This window comes from Schistocerca serialis, chromosome 1, assembly GCF_023864345.2.
Source record: "Schistocerca serialis cubense isolate TAMUIC-IGC-003099 chromosome 1, iqSchSeri2.2, whole genome shotgun sequence".
Classification (NCBI taxonomy): Eukaryota; Metazoa; Arthropoda; class Insecta; order Orthoptera; family Acrididae; genus Schistocerca; species Schistocerca serialis.
This window is the reverse complement of record NC_064638.1, coordinates 944275156-944296214: the sequence shown is the minus strand read 5'-3', so window position 1 is coordinate 944296214 and position 21059 is coordinate 944275156. Positions and strand designations below refer to the sequence as shown.

The following is a 21059-nucleotide window of genomic DNA, read 5'->3' as shown; positions in this document are numbered from 1 at the left end:
ATGGCTGCGGTTACCCTTGACACTGCATCACAGACAGGAGCGCCTGCTATGATGTACTCAACGACGAACCTGAGTGCACGAATGGCAAAACGTCATTTTTTCAGATGAATCCAGGTTCTGTTTACATGATGGTCGCATCCATGTTTGGCGACATAGCGGTGAATGCACATTGGAAGCATGTATTCCTCATCGCCATACTGGCATATAACACAGCGTGATGGCATGGGGCGCCATTGCTTACACGCCTCGGTCACCTCTTGTTTGCATTGAAAGCACTTTGAACAGTGGACGTTACATTTCAGATGTGTTATGACCCGTGGCCCTACCCTTCATTCGATCCCTGCGAAACCCTACTTTTCAGCAGGATAATGCACGACCACATGTTGCAGGTCCTGTACGAGCCTTTCTGGATATAGAAAATGTTTGTCTGCTGCCCTGGCCAGCACATTCTCTAGATCTCTCACCAATTGAAAATGTTTGGTCAATGGTGGCCGAGCAACTGGCTCGTCACTATACGCAAGCCACTACTCTTGATGAACTGTGGTATTATGTTGAAGGTGTATGGGCAGCTTTACCTGTACACGCCATCCAAGCTCTGTTTGATTCAATGCCCAGGTGTATCAAGGCCATTATTATGGCCAGGTGATGGTTGTTCTGGGTACTGATTTCTCAGGATCTATGCACCCAAATTGCGTGAAAATGTAATCACATGTCAGTTCTAGTATAATATATGCATTTCTTCTTGGTGTAGCAATTTTAATGGCCAGTAGTGTATACAGCCCTTAGGATTTCTGAGTTAAGATATGGTGATAATCTTCTTAATACATATTGACTGAGCATTATTTTTTTACAGACATAATCAGCTTGCTGCTTCCATGAAAGTCAATCATCTATGCATAAACCCAATAATTTACAGTCTGTACAGGTTTTTGATAGAATTTCATCAATCACAATATTTTGTTTGTTTGGACAACTTGGTTTAAAATGAATAACATTAGTTTTTTCTGTATTTACTTTTAGGCTCTCTCTTTCAAAGTGACCTCTTGCCTTTTCAATAAAGTTATGTATCTCTTCAACTAGGCTGGGCTCATTGTCTGCATAAGCAGACGCCAAATGTATCGTCTGCTTATTGTCAAGAGAACTTGGGAAATCATTTACATAGCATATAAATAGGAGTGGACCTGATATGGAGCACTGAGGAACACCAAAATCTATATTTCTTATGCTTGACCTTCTCCTCTCCTGTATTTTCCCATTAGAGCACATAATCTACATCCACTGTTGTCTACCCTTTAAGTATGTTTCTACCAATTGCATATGTTTTCCAGTGACACCACTCTACACAATTTTTGATAAGAACCAGTCATAATGTACTCTCTGAAAAGTCGTTGAGAGGTCTGTGAACACTCTTGCTGCTTGGGATTTTTTATTTATTTTTTCGAGTACATTATGGACAAATTGTACTTCCGCTGACTTGGTACTTCGACCTCTTCTGAAACAGTGCTGGAAATCACTTATGTCAGCATTGTTGAAATATTCCAAGATTTTTTAAAATATTGTTTTCTTTATCAGTTTGCTGAAAGTTGAGATTAGGGCAATGGGTCTGTGGTTCTGTACATGCTTTATTTCCCACTTTTTGTGTATTGGTTTCATTGCAGACAGTTTCAACTTGTCAGGGAACACACCATGTTTGAGAACACAATTTATTAGATGAACTAATGGTTTCATTAGTTCATGTTTGCATTTTTCCAATAGATATGGAGAAATTTCGTCTAATCCTGCTGATTTTTTGTTTCTGAGGTTATCAACAAGCAGCTGCATGTCATATGTGCTTACTGTGGGTAGTGTACTGCAGTTCTGTTTGTTACAGGACTAAAATGAGTGCTGATATCCTGTTTCATAGAAACATCATTTTCAACAGTATCTATCAACTAATTATTAAAAATATTGCTGACTAGAAGAGGAGAAGAGATATCTTCATTATTCACAGTTAATTGTACATTATTAACTTTAGTTTCTGTTTCATTGTTTCTGATTTTATTTACAATTGACCAGAGAATCTTTGAAACATTATCTGAAACCTGTATCTGTTGGCTGATTCTTTCTGATTTATCTCCTGACTTCTTTGTGGTACTTTTATTTGTACTGCTTGTAGAATTCTTTATGTAACTCTGAGTTTGTCGGTCTGTATAAGCTATACATGTTTTCCATTTTTTCTTTCAGGTCTTTTGTTATAAAATCTAATGGCACAGGTTTTGATTTTGGAGGCTGATTTTTTCTGAGTACTCACTTTTTTTAATGGCATGGCTTTATTTAAGTGCTTAGTGTTAATTTCTGTGAACACATTCCATTTATTGTTGACCCCAATGGTAGTCATTACTGATTCCTATGATTCCTGGCTTCAACTATGCCTTAGTGTAGCAATGTTGTTTCCAGATAATATTCACCTGAGCTTGTATATTTTTCTTGGTTTGAATTTGGTATAACATTTTAGCACTAGTGCTTGGCCTAAATGATCTAAGAGGTGACCATTTATTATGTCTGTTGGGATGACGTGGTCACAATTTGTGATAACATGATCAGCTGAACTACCATGTGTGTTAGCTATTGTGGTGGGTACTAGTCCAATTGGATCATTAGCCCCGTAAGACAGGATACAATCTGTAAAACGTTTGTTTTCCTGACCATCATGTAGAGTGTTGATGTCCAGATCTCCTAGTATGACAAGATTTACACTTGTGCCCCCTGACATTAATTTACTTAAAACTGCATCAAGTGATTTCAAAAAAGCATCAAAGTTTCCACAGGGGGATCTATATACAGCTATGACATACAAAGAAACACTGTAAAATGTGATTTTAAGAATTGCAATTTTGAAATCTTTGTCAACACAGAAATTGTTCGCCCATAACACTTTTTCCGTGGTGGTTATGAACTTACATTTTCTTGAGTAGATGGCAACACTACCACCTTCATTGTGTGTTCTGCAGTAGAATGTACCTTGGTTGTAGCCTTATAATTTGCAATATTAAATGTTGTTCACTGTTTTATGGTGTTCTGTAACTATAACTACACGTGGAGATAGTCCTGTGATAAATGATTCAAAAGCATCTATTTTGTTTCCTAAACCCTGTTCATTATAATGCAAAAGTGACAAATTATTCTCATGTGGACTGACGTATGTTTGAGGCACACATGAAACACATACACTTGCATCTGGTGTTGTGCTGGTGGAAGGTTTTATTGTCTTAAAAAACACTGCTCTTGTCCTGCCAATGTATTGCTTTACTGACTTGGCATTTCGTGGTTGATTCTCCCAAAGTATTCTTTATTTTTGTCCTTGAGAGGGATCGCCTCTGTAGCACAACACTGCACATTCAGTTTGCTGGTCACTATCTCTTGAATCTGTTTTATAACTAATTCCTTCTCTAGTTTGTTGAGATGTAAGCCATGGGATGTGTGGAATCTTCTTCCTATGCAGCTTATGTCCCCATATGTAACATTTTTGAATCTCATGCGTATATTTAAGATCTGTTTATTTGTGCTTCACACTTCTTTATTTACACATGACCAGACTGGCAAGTCATGTCGATGTGGAACAGAGAAGATGATCACGTTTGAGCTTCTTGGCTCATGTAGCCTTCTTTTAAGGGAGATCACTAGGTCTTTCATTTCGTTTTCTGCTACGTCATTTGTTCCCACTAAGAATTATGTATGTTATGAGGCAAATAAATCACAATTCACTTCACTTTGATAGTGATGAAGCGCTGCAAGCAGAGGTGAGGGTGTGGCTTTGCCAACTTTGCAAAACATTCTACACTGATGGTATCAACAAATTGGTCTCTTGTTGGGAGGAATGTGTTTGTTGCCAGGGTGACTATGTTGATAAATAAATATGTAGACATGAAAAATACAAGAGGCATTACTTTTCAGTATGCCTTCATACTTAGTGAAAATAGGTGTACCATATTTGTAATGAACAGAACACAAAACTTGTGTTTTATAAAAAACAAAGCTTTTCATAAATGTAATTTTTTATTTTATTATACTACATAATAAATATTTGTACAATATTTGTGTGCTATTCTAATACAGAGACCAGTTACACTTCCATATTTAGTCACATACAAGGACTAGAGTTTCAATAATATAACAATATCACAACTACTAGAACAACAAAAATAGTTATCATCAAAAGAATATAGCTGTTTTTAGAAACAACTGATAAACAATTAAAAACATGCAAAAATACTGCACAAACTATTAATGCCACAGTAGATGAACTAATATTTCAGAACATGCATGAAGAAACTGCCTTGTCTATTTTCATCTGACAAATGATCATAGGTATACTTTTGACAATAGCAATGATCAGGACACAACACTGCACATTTCTGTTATTCATAAAACAAATCTCATATTATTGGCTACAATGCAATGCAAAACATTGATAAAATATATGAAACTTTGTAGCTTTCTGAAATAAGTGTGTCTGAAAACCACCACTAATAAAGACCTTTTCACATTACCTTGCCAAAGCTTAGAATAAGTGAAAGAATGTGGTAATCATTTATCTCCAATTTTCTTTCTTATTCAGGACACTTTAAATAATAGTCTAGTGGTATCTACATATATATTATACCATAAAATCTCTTGCAATGGTTGAACTTCTTCATAGCGATGATAATTTTTTTCAAATCATTACTCACTTTCCTTTCACACAAAGTATTTTGCATGTTTTTTTCCATGCACTGATTAGTAGACCAAGCTCTTAACTTTCTTTTTTCAGAACTGCTGTCTTGGAGACCTGAATCGGCGTCTTGGCTTGCAGGACTCAACTAAACATGCTTGCTCTTCTATACAAGGTACACGCAGGACGTTGAAGTACACTCGTCCCAACAGTGCAGCTGTGGTTGAATTAGCTGCTTTCAGGCACCCATACAGCATTGCATCACAATCACAGTGTGACCTATATAGAACCGATGAATATTATTTCAAATGCAGAGGGGAAAAAAACAGCATATTTAGCCTGCCTTTAAAAGCTGGATATAGGATACATAGGAACTGAAATTATTGATCAAAGTGAACATCTGTATTTGGGAAGAAAGTAAACTGAAATGCAAGAAAGACATTGTGATTAATTTTTTATATTATGTTACTTTGCATTGTGGGGGTATACAAATTAGTACTTGATAAATTGTATAAATTAGTTTTTAATAATTTCTAGTGTCATAATTCATAAATAGAAAGATTTTATCACATGTAAGCACAGCTAAGATATTTTTTTCTTTATAAGTCTTTTATATGTGTGTCATTAAATAATGAATGGTGGTAACATCAGACTAAATTTAAGACCTTATTATTAATTATGCACCTAACTTTTAAATGATTATAATGTTCACAAACCCATTAACAGAAGAAATATTTGTGTCTCTCTGTTTTACATTGGAGGAAAAGTGTTGCATATAGTTTCTTGGATGACGATGCAGAAATAAAAAAGTATGTAAATCATTAACACTATTTCAGACAGCAAATTAAAATTATTTTTTTCCTGTGTTATATATGTGAAATAAACAAATGTATTTTCTGGAAGAGCAGATGAATTTACTGATAGATATCTAAATCATGAAATTTTGCTGAAAGAAAGTTGTTAATACTACAATGGATCACATTTAGCATTGTACAGCTGACACTCATTACAGAATTAGCAACTACAGCCTGTGAGTCATACTGACAAGTTTTCTAGCATTCATCATGTAGTGCAGCATTTGGTACCGTATGCAAGAATTGAGAGAACACAGAATAACAAGTCACAAAATATGTATACTATGGTGTCTCAAAGATATAGTAAAAAGGGGGCAAAGGATCTCTACAGTATACTACAGTATAGAAATACCTAGGGGTTATGCTGAACTGCACAATGTTTTACTAAACAGCTCTGTCTTAAAAACAAACTGAATGTGGGTGCCAGAAATAGCAAAATACTAGGAACAACTTTGTGAGAACAATCAAAAATTGTGAGCCTTCTGCACTAGCTTTGTGTCTCTCTGCAGGTACATACCCATGGCTGGTATGGTACAATCCCTCCATACCAAAAAGTGGGTATGGTTATCAGTGAGACATGTTGGATCATTAGAGGCTGTCTATGGCTCACTCCTCTGGAGAATGTTGAAGCATAAATGCTGATTTTGACCATATCCAAAGTCACATACAGAATATTCATTTAAATACATGTAACACTAGATGCAAACAATACCAAAAGACAATAATACAAAACAGCCAAACATGAGTAAAAACCACCTTACAGAAGTATTATGGAAATAATAATTATGTAATAATGTCGTATGTATTGAAATGTTCTTCTAACATTGGTAGGAATGAATCAGATTATCAGGCTCTTTTGTAATTTTAAAAGTTGTAACCACAAACAATAAATGATGCAAAGTAAATTATTAAACATTAGTACCATTGTGTTTTGATGTTATGTTAACCCAAATGTATTTCTATTAAATATTCTTAAACTTTTCATGCGTTCAAAGCTATAGAAACAAGTTAATGTGTTTCAACTGTATAAATCAGGGTAAGGGTATTATTAGGAAATGTACAAAAATCTAATTTTCTGATAACCAACATAAGTTTTGCATATATCATGAAATTCTGTATTTAATTTCATCTCTCAGTACATGGTAGACACTCATTTTTTGTTAACTTGTTTGGCTACAAGTAAAGAACGAAGTGACTGAATTTTTGTTAAATTGAAAATCTCTTATTTCGCTGATAAAATGTAAGAATTACTGTGACCTTTGTATTTGGAGACATAAACTATAAATTAGAAATATTTTGCCATCTGAATTGTCAGCTCAATGCAAAACTTTTAATTGTGACTCACTTAAGGTCTGTTTACAACAGTTAACCCATTGCAGCATTTACTACAAATACTGTCAGATATTTGTAGCCAGTGGATCAGTCCTCCGTCAGATTTTGAGGTGGAATCCATGTTTGTCATTGGTCCTAACAATGTGATAATAAGCAGCATTATTTAAAATGGTGCATCTGTCAACTTGATTATTATACGCATTACACTTAAAGTCTGCAAATTGGTAGAATTTCAGATTATCTATGAGAATCAGCTTTTGCAGCAAAAAAGAAAAGAAGATAAGTATTTGTACTTTACTGAATGTACACCCTTGAAACTATTTGCTTTATTAGCTGTTGTCATGAACAATGACACTTTCTTTTACACTTCAGCAGATTTTGAAAAGGCATGATGTTATAAGCTATAGTGTTTCTCTGGAATAGCACTTCCTGACATTCAATGAGAAGTAACAAACGGAAAAGAGAAGACCAAAGCAACACCATCGGAAGCTCATATTCTGTTTAGCTACCAGTGGGGCAATCATGAATGAAATCAAGAAACATTTTTCTCAAGACAACTGACCAACTCTTAGGAGTACTATAGTAATCAAGCCTACAAATATGCCACATGAGAACTCAGCATCTTGAAAGATATATTAAACCTGAAGGATGACTCCCTCCTGGCCACACAAATGGATGGACAACTTGGAGATCACTCAACCAGCTCTGCTTTGTGGTCAAAAGGAGAGGAACTAATCATCAGAAATGGGATTTCAATTCAGAGTTTGTGTTCTATGTATGTGGGGCAGACCAGACTTCAGTTCATTACTTGCAGTGTTGTCTATGACCAGTGTCATGCACCATGGAGGATTAGCAAAAGGAATGATCAGTGCACCTGAGTTTGTCAAGTTCTGTTTGTAATGTTTATATTTTCTTTTTAGTTAGTTGTGTCCATCTGTTACACTTTATTCGCTTCTGCTACGATAATCATTCTTATTCCTAGAACTCATTCTGTGAAGTGCACTGTTAGTTGAAAATGGGATATATTATTTATGACAATTTTTCATTTTGGGATAATTAAACTGAGAATTATTGACCAATTCTTTGAACAGGTCTCTATATGACATTCTTGAATACACAACACAAATAATTCATATTACATGCTTTTAGACTCCAACCATTTTAGCCCATATTGATGAGATACCTCAAAATATTATACTTTATGACATTATGGAACAATAGTAAGCAGAGAATGACAGATTATTTACATTTATCTCTCCTATGTCTAACAATATAAGACTTGCTTAGGCATTTCACTAGTTCTATAATACATTACAACTAAATTTATTAGCAGTTCATAAATCCATTTCAGTTATCCAGATGACCAATGTGGGACTATCTGTTTCTAATAGATTATCCAGATGAACAATGTAGCACAATCTCTTTCTAGCTGCTGGTCATCTGGTAAGAAGAGAGAGGAAGCCAATTAGTCAGCAGTATGGGAGATGAGATGAAGAAGATCAATTGTTTCCAAGGCAGATATTAATCTCAGTGCCAAAGATGCTGGATGAGTCATTTTCTCCTAATAGTGATACCTCAACAATGTCAAAGGAAGAGAGGATGGACCTCAGTATGGTGGATCTAGTGAAACAGGCAACACACCAACCAGAATGAAAATCCATACCATATCTGATTTGCAAGTGGCTATGTAGTCCACATCTGTCTACATGTTAACAGCGACTGAAAAAATTGGTAGCATCTGTTGCCAAAGTCGCCAGGTATGAAAAGCATGTGTTCCAATATTGTGCAGCCTATTGAAGGCAATCTGGGGATTTGGTCACAGATGTAACACCCCTCCCTAACTTACTTTCAACCAAGACCTGATGGTAAAGACTGAACAGAAAAGTACTCAAAGAGGTAAATGATCCTTCATCACTAGAAACAGTGATGCAGCTAGGCCATTGGATTCTGGAAAGCCTAGAACATCATGTAAGGAAGAATCAGAGCTTCCAAGAACATCTTGCATAAGGCCTAAGAAGAAACATATGCTAGGAACATTGAACTTCAGTACTTTCCTAAAGACTGAGACACTTAAACAATTGATGAGTGTATTAGAAAGATGCAATATATGCATTCTATGTTGAGTCAGCATAAGCTGATCCTTGACAATTTGTGTGAGCTGGGTGTGGTAGCTCCATGAGTCTTTCTCAACCAATAATATAACACGATTTTGTAAATGTCTCTATGGTGATGCCTCAGTGTTGGCACACCTCTTTTGATGACTACTGTTTTCACCTGCAGCTGTTAGTGCTTTTCATCTGAAAGCATACAACAGTGCTGTGAGCTGTCAGTGATTTTTTTACAACCATCTCACTTATAGCACTTCCAGAAACCAGAAATGGAGATGAGAATGCATTTGAATCAGAGGGCTAAACAATGGCTATACCATCATAAATGCACATGCTTCTAGCAACAGTGACAACAGTAAAAATATAGAAAAAGTCTAACAATTTTGGGAAACACTAGAAAATAAGGCATCAGAAATACCAAGGCACCACATAAAACTACTTGTAGGAAACTTCAATGCATGGATCATCAAAAAAGAGAAGTACAAGGCAATAGTAGTTCCTGCACAGAAATGCACCAAAAGGGCTGAGGAAGGCTCAACAAGTTCTGCAGACAGTTCAACTTAAAACTAATGTAGCCTTTTTCAGAAAATTATCAAGGAGAAAGAAGACCTGGACTTCTCCTATTACACATTTAGGTTCATACCAACTGTATAATGTGACAACAACCACATAAAACCAAAGAGAAATAAAGAAGGTATGGGTCAGAAGAGGACTAGGCATATATTTGGAACACATTTCAACAGAAATCAAAGCCAAATTTGAACCTAAAAACCGAACTGCAAAATTAAAAAAGTTCATAGAACTGATGCAGAATTTGAGATTAGGGTAGCAGTGATAGAGAAAGTGAAAGAACTAGAACAACCATCAAGAAGAACGAAACATAGATGGTGGAATAAGATATGTGATGAAGTGACAGAGCATAGACTAACAGATTGGAAAAAATGGAACTCCTGAAAAATGGAAAGTGACTGGAACACACTCACTGAGATCAAAAAACAGACATAAAATTGTTTGAACAGAGAAATGGAAATATTACACAAATTGATGAGACAAAATAAATATAAATGTCAGACAGATCTACACTAGGGATTTACACAAAGTTTTCAAAGAAGAAACAACAGCGAACAAGCCAGTGAGCATTCTCTTCAAAGATTCAACAGGCAGACTTTTATCAAAAGCTAAGACAACTGTGAGGTACTGCCAAAATAGTTCAACCATCTTCAAAACTGTGAGGAACCAACACAAAGATCACTGCATCAAATTGAACAATAAACTGGCCAGCTGCAAAACAACAGTGTGCCAGGTGAAGACAGGATGTTAATTGAGATGTGAAAATTGGAGCAAAGCAGACAACTGATACCATGTATCGAGTTATTAAAGATTTCTGGGAGAAAGGAGGCATACCGGATGATTAGAAACAAGTTGTAATTCATCCACTGTATAAGAAGGGAGACAGGACAGACACCAGCAGTTACCAAGGCATATCTCTTTTTCCAGTCACCTTCAAAATTATATCCAAAGCTCTACTGAATAAGATAGAAGACCAAGCAGAACACACAGCTCTTGAGTACTAAGTGAGATCCAGAAAAAATAGATTATGTCCAGAGCAAATTTTTAACTTTAAGACAATCCTCAGATCAGAAAAACACTGAACCTTAACACAATCATTAAATTGATTGATTTTCAAATATACTGCAATACACAAGACCAACAGACAGTAAAGAAGCAGCTATTGACAAAACAACCAGACAATTTGTTGAACAGATACTTACAGACAACTTCAAAAGTTAAGTTTCCTGCAAGAAGCTTCATAAGCCTTAAGAATTAAGACAGGAGTGCAGCAAAAGGAGGGGATCATGCCAATTCTCTTCAATCTGGTGTTATTCATGGTCATAAGAGAGTGGGATAAGGAACTAAAAGAGAAAAACATTGAAGAGTCCATATAGGACAAGGAAGAGGAAGATTCAAGGTGAAATATTTCACTTTTGCTGATGATATTGCAATAATTTCTATGGACAAAACAGATGAAAAGATAATTAGATTAGATCAGATTAGATTAGTACTTGTTCCACAGATCAAGAATACGAGACTTTGTAATGATGTGGAACGTGTCAGGTTAATAAAAGGTGTCTATACAAGATATTACATTACACAAAATATTACATGACACTCAATATTTTTATTTTTTATTTTTTTTTGGTGGCAGTTGGGAAATTACCCACTTACTATATCCAAAATTTCATCTAATGAGTAGAAGGAGTTGCCATTAAGAAATTCTTTTAATTTCCTTCTAAATGCTATACGGCTATCTGTCAGACTTTTGATGCTATTAGGTAAGTGACCAAAGACTTTTGTGGCAGCATAATTTACCCCCTTCTGAGCTAAAGTTAGATTTAACCTTGAGTAGCGAAGATCATCCTTTCTCCTAGTGTTGTAGCCATGTACACTGCTATTACTTTTGAATTCGTTCAGATTGTTAATAACAAATTTCATAAGTGAATATATATATTGTGAGGCTACAGTGAAGATTTCTAGCTCTTTAAATAAGTGTCTGCAGGATGATCTTGGATGAGCTCCAGCAATTATTCTGATTACACACTTTTGTGCAATGAACACTCTTTTACTCAATGATAAGTTACCCCAGAATATGATGCCATACAAAAGCAGAGAATGAAAATAGGCATGGTAAGCTAATTTACTCAGATTTGCAATGGCCCTAATAGCATAAGTAGCTGAACTCAAACGTTTCAGCAGATCCTCAGTGTGTTTTTTCCAGTTCAACCCCTCATCGATGCATACACCTAGAAATTTTGAATATTCTACCTTAGCTACCGATTTCTGATCGAAGTCTGTATTTATTGATGGTGTCATTCCATTTACTGTGTGGAACTGTATATACTGTGTTTTGTCAAAGTTTAATGAGAGCCCATTTGCAGAGAACCACTTAATGATTTTCTGAAAAACATCATTTACAATTTCACCAGTTAATTCTTGTCTTTTGGGTGTGATAGCTACACTTGTATCATCGGCATAATGACAGAAAGACATCAGAAAATTGCAGCTAAAACCACATTACGAACAGTGTATGAGGAAATGGAATACACTGAACCTAAACACAACAGAGAAAAATAAATACAAACAGCATCAAAACATCATAAGAGTTGATAAATGTAAGTATTTGGGAGAATGGATACAGTAAAATGGCATAAATAATACCACATGTGAAGAAAGATCAAAGAAAATGGAACCAGCATAAAAACTCCCCGAAAACCAATATTATAAAAGATCAATATTGTTCCAGGTAAAAATTAAACACTACACAACAGTAATTAAAAAGGAAGCACTATACGGATTTAAATTCCAAATACTGAAGAAAAGAGGTGAACAAAAAGCACTGGTAAAGAAAGAAACAAAAATATACAGAAAACTTGAGGATCACCAAAGAACAAAGATACTGACTGAAGTGGAGGACTGAAAATATATAGTAACATAGAAACAATCACAGACGCAATAAGGAACAGGAGATTAAAGTTTTACAGTCATGTTTATAGAATGCATGACAAGAAAATTTTTAACAATATAAGGAAAAGATAGATATCCACTCACCTGAAAGATGAGATGTTGAGTTGCAAACAGGCATGATGAAAAGACAGTTACACATTAGTTTTCAGCCAAAGCCTTCTTCAGAGAAAGAGAAAGGGAAGCGATAGCAGGATACAAGTGGGGGCAGGTAGGTGGGGACGGGGAGGAATGAGGAGCAAAAAAGGAGAGGAGTGGGGAAGGGGAGAGACTGGCTGGTGTGTTGGCAGAGGGTGGCACACAATGAGGCTGAGAGGACAAGAACAGGGAGGAGATAAGGCAGTAGGGGCGAAAACTGTTGGGTAGAAGGTGTGGGGCCAGTATGTTACTGTAGGTTGAAACTCAAATAATTCTGGGACCAGAGAATGTGCTGTAAGGATAGCACCTATCTGTTCAGCTTAGAAAAGCTGGTGGTGAAAGGGAAGATCCAGATGGCCCAGGTAGTGAAGCAGCCATTGAAATCGAAGTTGTTATTTTCAGCAGCATGTTGTGCCACAGGGTGGTCTACCTTGTTCTTGGCCACAGTTTGGTGGTGGCTGTTCATCCTGGCGGACAACTGGTTGGTAGTCATACCAATATAAAGAGCTGTGCAGTGATTGCAGCAGAGCTGACATGGCTACTTCCACAGCTGGCCTGGCCTCTGATGGGGCAGGATAAGCCCGTGAGAAGACTGGAATAGGAAATACTGAGTGGGTGGAATGGGCAGGTCTTGCACCTGGGTCTTCCACAGGGGTATGATCCAAGGGACTGGAATTGGTAGTGGCAGAGGGATGGATTGGGATGTTGTGGAGGTTGGATGGGAAATGGAACACTACTTTTGGGAGAGGTGGAAAGGATCTTGAGTAGGATGTCCCTCATCTCAGGGCGTGATGATATGTAATCAAACCCGTGATGAAGGATGTGGTTAAATTGTTCTAATCTGGGGTGGTACTGGATGACAAAGGAGGCACTCCTTTGTAGCTGTTTCTTGGTGGTGGTGGGAGGATTGGGGGGGGGGGGGGATGGTGTGGAAGATATGTTTGGAGACTAGGTCTGGGGGATAGTGCCTGTCTGTGAAACATACTGGGCAAGGGAGTTCATCCACCAGGATGAATGGCCAGCACCACCCAACAGTTTCCACCTCCTGTCCTATCACCTATCCCCTATTATCATCCCCTCACACTCTTTGTATGCCACCCTCTGCCAAGGCACCCACCTGTCTTTCCCCTTTCCTGCTCCTAGACTTATTCACTCCCTATTTCCCCCACCCCCCTTCCCACCTCCCTGCTTCACAGCTTCCCGACACTGCTCCTGTTAGCAGTCCCTGCATGCTCTGCCAGATAGTGCTCCTCTCTCCCACCCATCCATATCCTGGCATCCATTCCCCTTCTCTGCCCCATCCAGATAGCTGCTTCTCTTCTACATGACAGCTGCATTCCAGTCCGAGCTGCCGGATATCGTGGTCATGTGTGCATTAGGTGTGCTTGCTTGTGTGAATGAATGTGTGTGTTTCCTTTTCTGAAGAAATCTTTGGCTGAAAGCTAATGTGTAACTGTCTTTTCATTTTGCCAGTCTGTAACTCAACATATCATCTTTACAGTGAGTAGCAATCTGTCTTTTCCTAATACTGTTGATATTCCAACATGGAGTTTCCATTGCTCAAGGAAATTTTTTAATTTCATCTCCAAATTAAAAATCACCACGGGATGGCTGGAAGAGACAAGAGCGAATTTGAGATAACATCACAAAAGACACCATGCAGGACAGGGAAAATTGCAGGCTACTGATTAATACTGTAAAATTTCCTATCCAACAACAAAAACCACAACATATAAGGGTGATGTCACATGAACAGAGTAAGCAATCAGCCAAGGCCTGAAGAAGTTCTGGGAAGACAAGAAGAAAAAGATGGTACCACAGTCATAGATTCTAAGCAGTCTAAATTTGGCCAAATTCTGTAATAGGAAAAAAATTCTCCAAGAAATACACTCTGTCAACTATGTATTTCTATTTTCATGTCCTCATATTTTATATATAAGTTGTGTTAATATCTCTTGCTCTTGCAAGTTCAAAATTGCCTACAGCGAGTTTTTTCAAAGTTTAATGAGAATGGATTGTTTAGAAACCATTTGTTAATACCCAAGAATACATAATTATCAACTCTTTTGACTGCTGTACTTAATTTGCCATTTATCATAATGTTCATAACAATGGACACAAAACAAACTTAAAATCAGATATTTTTTACTGATTCACTGATAGACACAAGAAAACGCAAAAAATTGAAGATGTAGCCTTGTGGAACACCATGTACAATTAGTTCCCAGTTGGAAGAACACTGACAGCTTAACATTGGACATTGGACTCTTTCCTACTGACATCCTTTGTTTTCTGTCCAAGAGATGTGACTTAAACCATTTTGCAGAACTTACTGTGACACAATTACATTCTTACATGCTGTACTTAAAAGGATGTTGTCATTTGGATAATCAAACATCTTTGACAGATCATAGAATATCCTAGCAGAATGTAATTTACTGCATAGTGGACTATGCGTTCTCTCTCTTTAGTAAATGACCCTTTCAAAATTGAAATCTTTTAGAAATTCAAATTGTGACTTCAGCAATGTACTGAAACTTTTTGGCTGATTAAAACTCTGTGCCAGAGTGGTACTTAAAATCTGAAGCTTGTCTTGTACAACACAATGTTCTTACTGACTGGGTTATGCAGTCATTGGCACATGATCTTCCTCACACCTTGTTTTGCCAGTCACTCTTCTCCAACTTTTTAGCTTTGGTAAAATTAGCAAAATGGTGTAGTGATGAAGTCAGAGTTTGGGTTTCTAAAGGTGTCTATGGCTGAGACAGTTTTTGTGTTATGATGCACACATCTTCAACAGGAAAAGCATAAAATTGGTAGTTTCTGTGAATTCAAAAGAAAATTAAAAATATATTAGTTACTCTTACAAATTATCTGATTAAATGATTAATGGAAAATCTCATATAAGATGTGAAACAAATACTAACAAAGAGATAGAGGGGCTGGCCAGTACTTACCTCAGCTCAGTACAGCCGATAGATACACATAAAACAGAACTGAAAATTTACATTCCTAGCTTTCGGAACTTTGTTCCTTCATCAGGGAGGAGAGAGGGGAAAAAAGGGAAGAAGGGAAAGTGGATTCAGTTACTCACAACCCAGGTTATGAAGCAACAGGGAAAGGTAAACAGGGAGGGTGGCAAGGATGGAGGCATGGTTGTCAGAGGGAAGCCAAAGATATTCTACTGTAAGTACTGTGTCAGCTTCAACCAAAGAGGATGCATACAGAAGTAAAGAGGTATATAGTATAAACACAACTACGTAGGATGAAAAGATGCGTGAATGGCTAAAGAGGAAAGGGAAAGAGGAGAAGACTGAAGAGTGAATGGGAGTGAGGTTGTTTAACGTAGGTTCAGTCCAGGGGGATGGCGGGATGAAAGGATGTGTTGGAGTGCAAGTTCCCATCTCCGCAGTTCAGAGGGACTGGTGTTGGGTGGGAGAAGCCAAATGGCACATACGGTGTAGCAGGTTACTAGGTCCCTAGAATTATGCTGGAGGGCATGCTCCGCTACTGGGTATTGGGCATCTCCTAGGCGGACAGTTCGTCTGTGTCCGTTCATGCGCTCAGCCAGTTTGGTTGTTGTCATGCCGATGTAAAAGGCTGTGCAGTGCAGGCATGTCAGTTGATAAATGACATGTGTAGTTTCACACGTAGCCCTGCCTTGAATTGTGTATGTTTTACCAGTAGCGGGGCTGGAGTAGGTGGTTGTGGGCGGATGCATGGGGCAGGTTTTGCAGCGGGGTCGGTTACAGGGGTAGGAACCGCTGGGTAGAGAAGGTAGTCTGGGAATATTGTAGGGTTTAACAAGGATGTTACGGAGGTTAGGGGGGCGACGAAAGGCAACTCTGGGTGGTGTGGGGAGAATTTTGTCAAGGGATGATCTCATTTCAGGGGTTGACTTGAGAAAGTCATATCCCTGGCGGAGTAATTTGTTGATGTTTTCGAGGCCAGGATAATATTGGGTGACAAGGGGGATACTTCTGTGTGGTCTGGGGGTAGGAACATTGTTGTTGGATGGGGAGGAATGTATTGCTCGGGAAATCTGTTTGTGGACAAGGTCTGCAGGATAGTTGCGGGAGAGGAAAGCACTGGTCAGGTTATTGGTGTAGTTGTTGAGGGATTCGTCACTGGAGCAGATACGTTTGCCACGAATACCTAGGCTGTAGGGAAGGGAGCGTTTGATGTGGAAAGGATGGCAGCTATCAAAGTGAAGGTACTGTTGTTTGTTTGTGGCTTTGATATGGACATAGGTGTGGATGTGAGCTTCAACAAGATGAAGGTCAACATCCAGGAAGGTGGCTTGGGTTTTGGAGAAGGACCAGGTGAAATTCAGATTCAAAAAGGAGTTGAGGTTATGGAGGAAATTAAGGAGTGTTTCTTCACCATGAGTCCAGACCACAAAGATGTCATCTATAAACCTATACCAGTCCAGGGGAAGCAGCTGTTGGGTCTTCAGGAAAGCCTCCTCCATGCGGCCCATGAAGAGGTTGGCATAGGAGGGAGCCATCCTGGTTCCCATGGCCGTTCCCCTGATTTGTTTGTAGGTCTGGCCTTCAAAAGTGAAGTAATTATGGGTGAGGATGAAGTTGGTAAGTGTGATAAGGAACGAGGTTTTTGGAAGATCTTCGGGTGGGCGTTGGGAGAGGTAGTGCTCAAGGGCAGAGAGACCATGGGTATGTGGGATGTTTGTGTAAAGGGATGTAGCATCTATGGTGACAAGAAAGGTTTCAGGTGGGAGAGGAGTGGGAATGGATTTGAGGCGTTCTAGGAAGTGGTTTGTGTCTTTGATGTAGGATGGGAGTCTGCGGGTGATAGGTTGTAGGTGCTGGTCTACCAGAGCTGAGATACGTTCGGTTGGGGATTTGAAGCCTGCTACAATGGGATGGCCAGGGTGGTTCTCTTTGTGGATTTTGGGTAATAGGTAGAAGGTAGGGGTACGTGGCTCAGGTGGAGTGAGTAAGTCTACGGAAGCCGTTGTGAGGCCTTGTGAGGGACCTTGGATTTTTAGGATTTTTTGCAGCTCAGTCTGGATGGAGGGAATGGGATCCTGGGTAACAGCTTTGTAGGTTGAGGTGTCAGAGAGTTGCCGCAGTCCTTCTGCCACATACTCCACACGGTCAAGTACGACAGTTGTGGAGCCTTTATCTGCCGGGAGGATGACAATAGAGTGGTCTATTTTCAGCTCTTTAATGGCACGGGATTCAGCTGGGGTGATGTTGGGGGTTGTCGGGATGTTCTTCAAGAAGGACTGGGAGGCAACACTGGATGTGAGGAATTCCTGAAATGTCTGCAAGGGATGGTTTTGGGGGAGGGGAGGAGGATCCCTTTGAGAAGGCAGTCGGAACTGTTGTAGACAGGGTTCAACACTGGGTCTAGTACTTGGGGGGGGCTGTGTTTGGGTAGTGAAGTGATATTTCCAGTTGAGGTTCCGGGTGAATGAGAGGAGATCTTTAACCAGGGCAGTGTGATTGAATTTAGGTGCGGGGCTAAAGGTTAAGCCTTTTGATAGAACAGATGTCTCTGGAGGAGAGAGGGATCTGGATGAGAGGTTTAGGACTGAATTGGGACTGGTGATATGTGGCATTTGACTGTGGTTATAGTTGAGATTTGGTCTGTGTGGGGTATGTGCTGGGATGGGGAGATTGAGTAGGGTGGCTAGGCTAGGTTTGTTGGCTATGAGGGGGGTTTGTTGAAGGTTCTGTTGTGGTTGGTGTTTGTGAGGGATAGGGAGAGGGACCCCACTTCTGAGGTGTTGCACTAGCACTGTGGATAGTTTTTTCAGGTGTTGTGTGGCATGGAACTCAAGTTTGCAGCTGGCTTCTAGGATGATGTTCCTCAGTGTGTTCTCCAAGCAAGGGTTTGAGAGGTGGAGGACTTTGAAGAGAGATAGGAGCTGTTGGGAGTGGTGGTTACATGAAGTAGTGTAGAGATTCAGGACAAGTTGGGTAAGGGCTAAGGATTGAAGGTTCTGGAATTCCAGGAGAGACTGGTGGAAGGAGGAATTGCACCCAGAGATGGGAACTTTTAAGGTAAGCCCTTTAGGGGTAATTCCAAAGGTTAAGCAGGACTGGAGGAAAAGTATGTGGGATTGCAGTTTGGCTACAGTGAATGCATGTTTCCGGAATGAATGTAAATAATGTGGTATAGGATTAGGGTACATAGTGGGTAACTGGTGGGTAGGGAAATTAAATAACTAAAGTTGAGATAGTAATCATAAGAAGGAGTAAAACACGGAGGGAAGGACGAGAAGGAAAGAAATTGTGTGGGTAATGTTCAATACCAAAGGAAGACCAGTAAATAAGAAAAATACGGAAAAAGTTGACCAGACCAAGCAAGTATGTCCAGATCAGGGGAAAAAGAACACACGTAGCTCAAAAACAGAGAGAGCGAGTGGCGAAAAAAGATCGCGCGTGCCGCAAAATCGATCGCGCGTGCCGCAAAAGCGATAGCGCGAGCCGCAAAAAAGATCGCGCGTGCCGCAAAAAAGATCGCGGGTGGGGCAGAAATGTCCCAAAATTTTTTCTTGTGGCAGAGAAAGATAGCCAATGGCACAAAAGTATCGCCAGCAACAAGAAATCGACGGAATCTGATTATACAGATTACAGAATTGAGTTCTCCTGTTATTTGCATGACAAGAAGCAATAATTAATGTGAGCAGGTTTCTCTTTTTTTTGGTACATATGTAATGTTGTTCCACAATAGATATGTGTGTGCATTTTATTGGAAGTATAATCATAAGGGATGTCAAACAAAACTTTTGACCCAATTGAGGATTCCTGTAGAAATGATGCAGGAAGTTATCTTGGATGGAGAATCATCAACAGAAGTAGAAGTAACATCAGAGGTTTAGATTAGATTAGATTAGATTTACTTTCATTCCAATTGATCCGTAGTGAGGAGGTCCTCCAGGATGTGGAACATGTCAGAAAAACAACAATACATGACAAATATTTAAACTAAAACAAATAAGCTAATGTACCATTCCACAGGTCCCAAGTGGAATGATCGTCATTTTTTAATGAACACTAAGAGTCATTTTACAAATACTATTGCACTGAATTTAAAATAAAAAAGTTTTTTATTTATTTATAAGGTAAGAAACATGTAATACAACTACTGTAATACTTATTTACAATGAACACATTACTGCACTGAAATGGTGCAGAAGTTAGATTATACTTACACACACACACACACACACACACACACACACACACACACACACATTTTCAGTGAACACATTACTGCACTGAAATTGTGCAGAAGTTATGTTGTACTTATATACAAATCAGTTGGTTTTCCTAAGAAATTCATCAATGGAGTAGAAGGAGTTGGCCACCAATAAATCCTTAAGGCTTCTCTTAAACTGAATTTCATTGGTTGTTAAGCTTTTTATGGCTGCTGGCAAGTTATTGAAAATGTGTGTTCCTGAATAATGCACACCTTTTTGTACAAGACTAAGTGACTTTAAATCCTTGTGAAGATTATTCTTATTTCTAGTATTGATTCCATGAATTGAGCTGTTGGTTTGAAAAAGTGATATATTTTTAATGACAAATTTCATTAAGGAATAAATATATTGGGAAGCTGTAGTTAGTATCCCTAGTTCCCTAAACAGGCTTCTGCAGGATGTTCTTGAGTTCACACCACATATAATTCTTACTGCACGTTTTTGTGCCCGGAAAACTTTAGCTCGGCTTGATGAATTACCCCAGAAAATAATCCCATATGACATTATGGAATGAAAGTAAGCATAGTATGCCAGCTTTTTCATTTTTATATCCCCTATGTCTGACAAAATTCGCATTGCAAACAGAGATTTGTTAAGACGCTTCAGCAGTTCTGTGGTGTGCTCCTCCCAGTTGAATTTATTATCAAGCTGTAATCCCAAGAATTTAACACCGTCCACTTCTTCTATCTTCTTGTCATCATATGTTAGACATATACTCTTGGGACACCCCTTACAAGTTCTGAACTGCATGTAGTGTGTTTTTTCAAAGTTTAGTGACAAAGAATTGGCTAGGAACCAGTGATTAATGTCTACAAATATTTTATTGGCTGATCTTTCTAAGACTACACTTGATTTGCTATTTATTGCAATGTTTGTATCATCAGCAAACAAAACAAACTTGGCATCTGGTAATGTTACTGATGAAAGGTCATTGATATACACAAGAAAAAGTAAGGGCCCCAAAATGGAACCTTGTGGGACCCCACATGTAATTAGTTCCCGGTTGGATGATGCCTGATAGCTTGATACATGTCTCTTTCCTAATAACACCCTTTGTTTCCTGCCAGAGATATAAGATTTGAACCATTTTGCAGCATTTCCTGTTACACTATAATATTCTAGTTTACTTAAAAGGATATTGTGATTTACACAGTCAAATGCCTTTGACAGATCACAAAATATACCAG

The 21059-nt window shown here is 38.5% G+C and overlaps 1 protein-coding gene across 1 annotated transcript in view; it reads right to left on the bottom strand.

Moving 5' to 3' along the window:
* Positions 1-4084: 4084 nt before the first annotated feature.
* Positions 4085-21059, bottom strand: part of LOC126412518 (acidic phospholipase A2 PA4-like) — a 221180-nt gene continuing 204205 nt past the window's right edge. Inside the window, exon 5 of the mRNA XM_050082151.1 lies at positions 4085-4969. Coding sequence (XP_049938108.1) covers positions 4786-4969 — 184 coding nt within the window. The 3' untranslated portion in view covers positions 4085-4785. The remainder of the gene's footprint in view (positions 4970-21059) is intronic.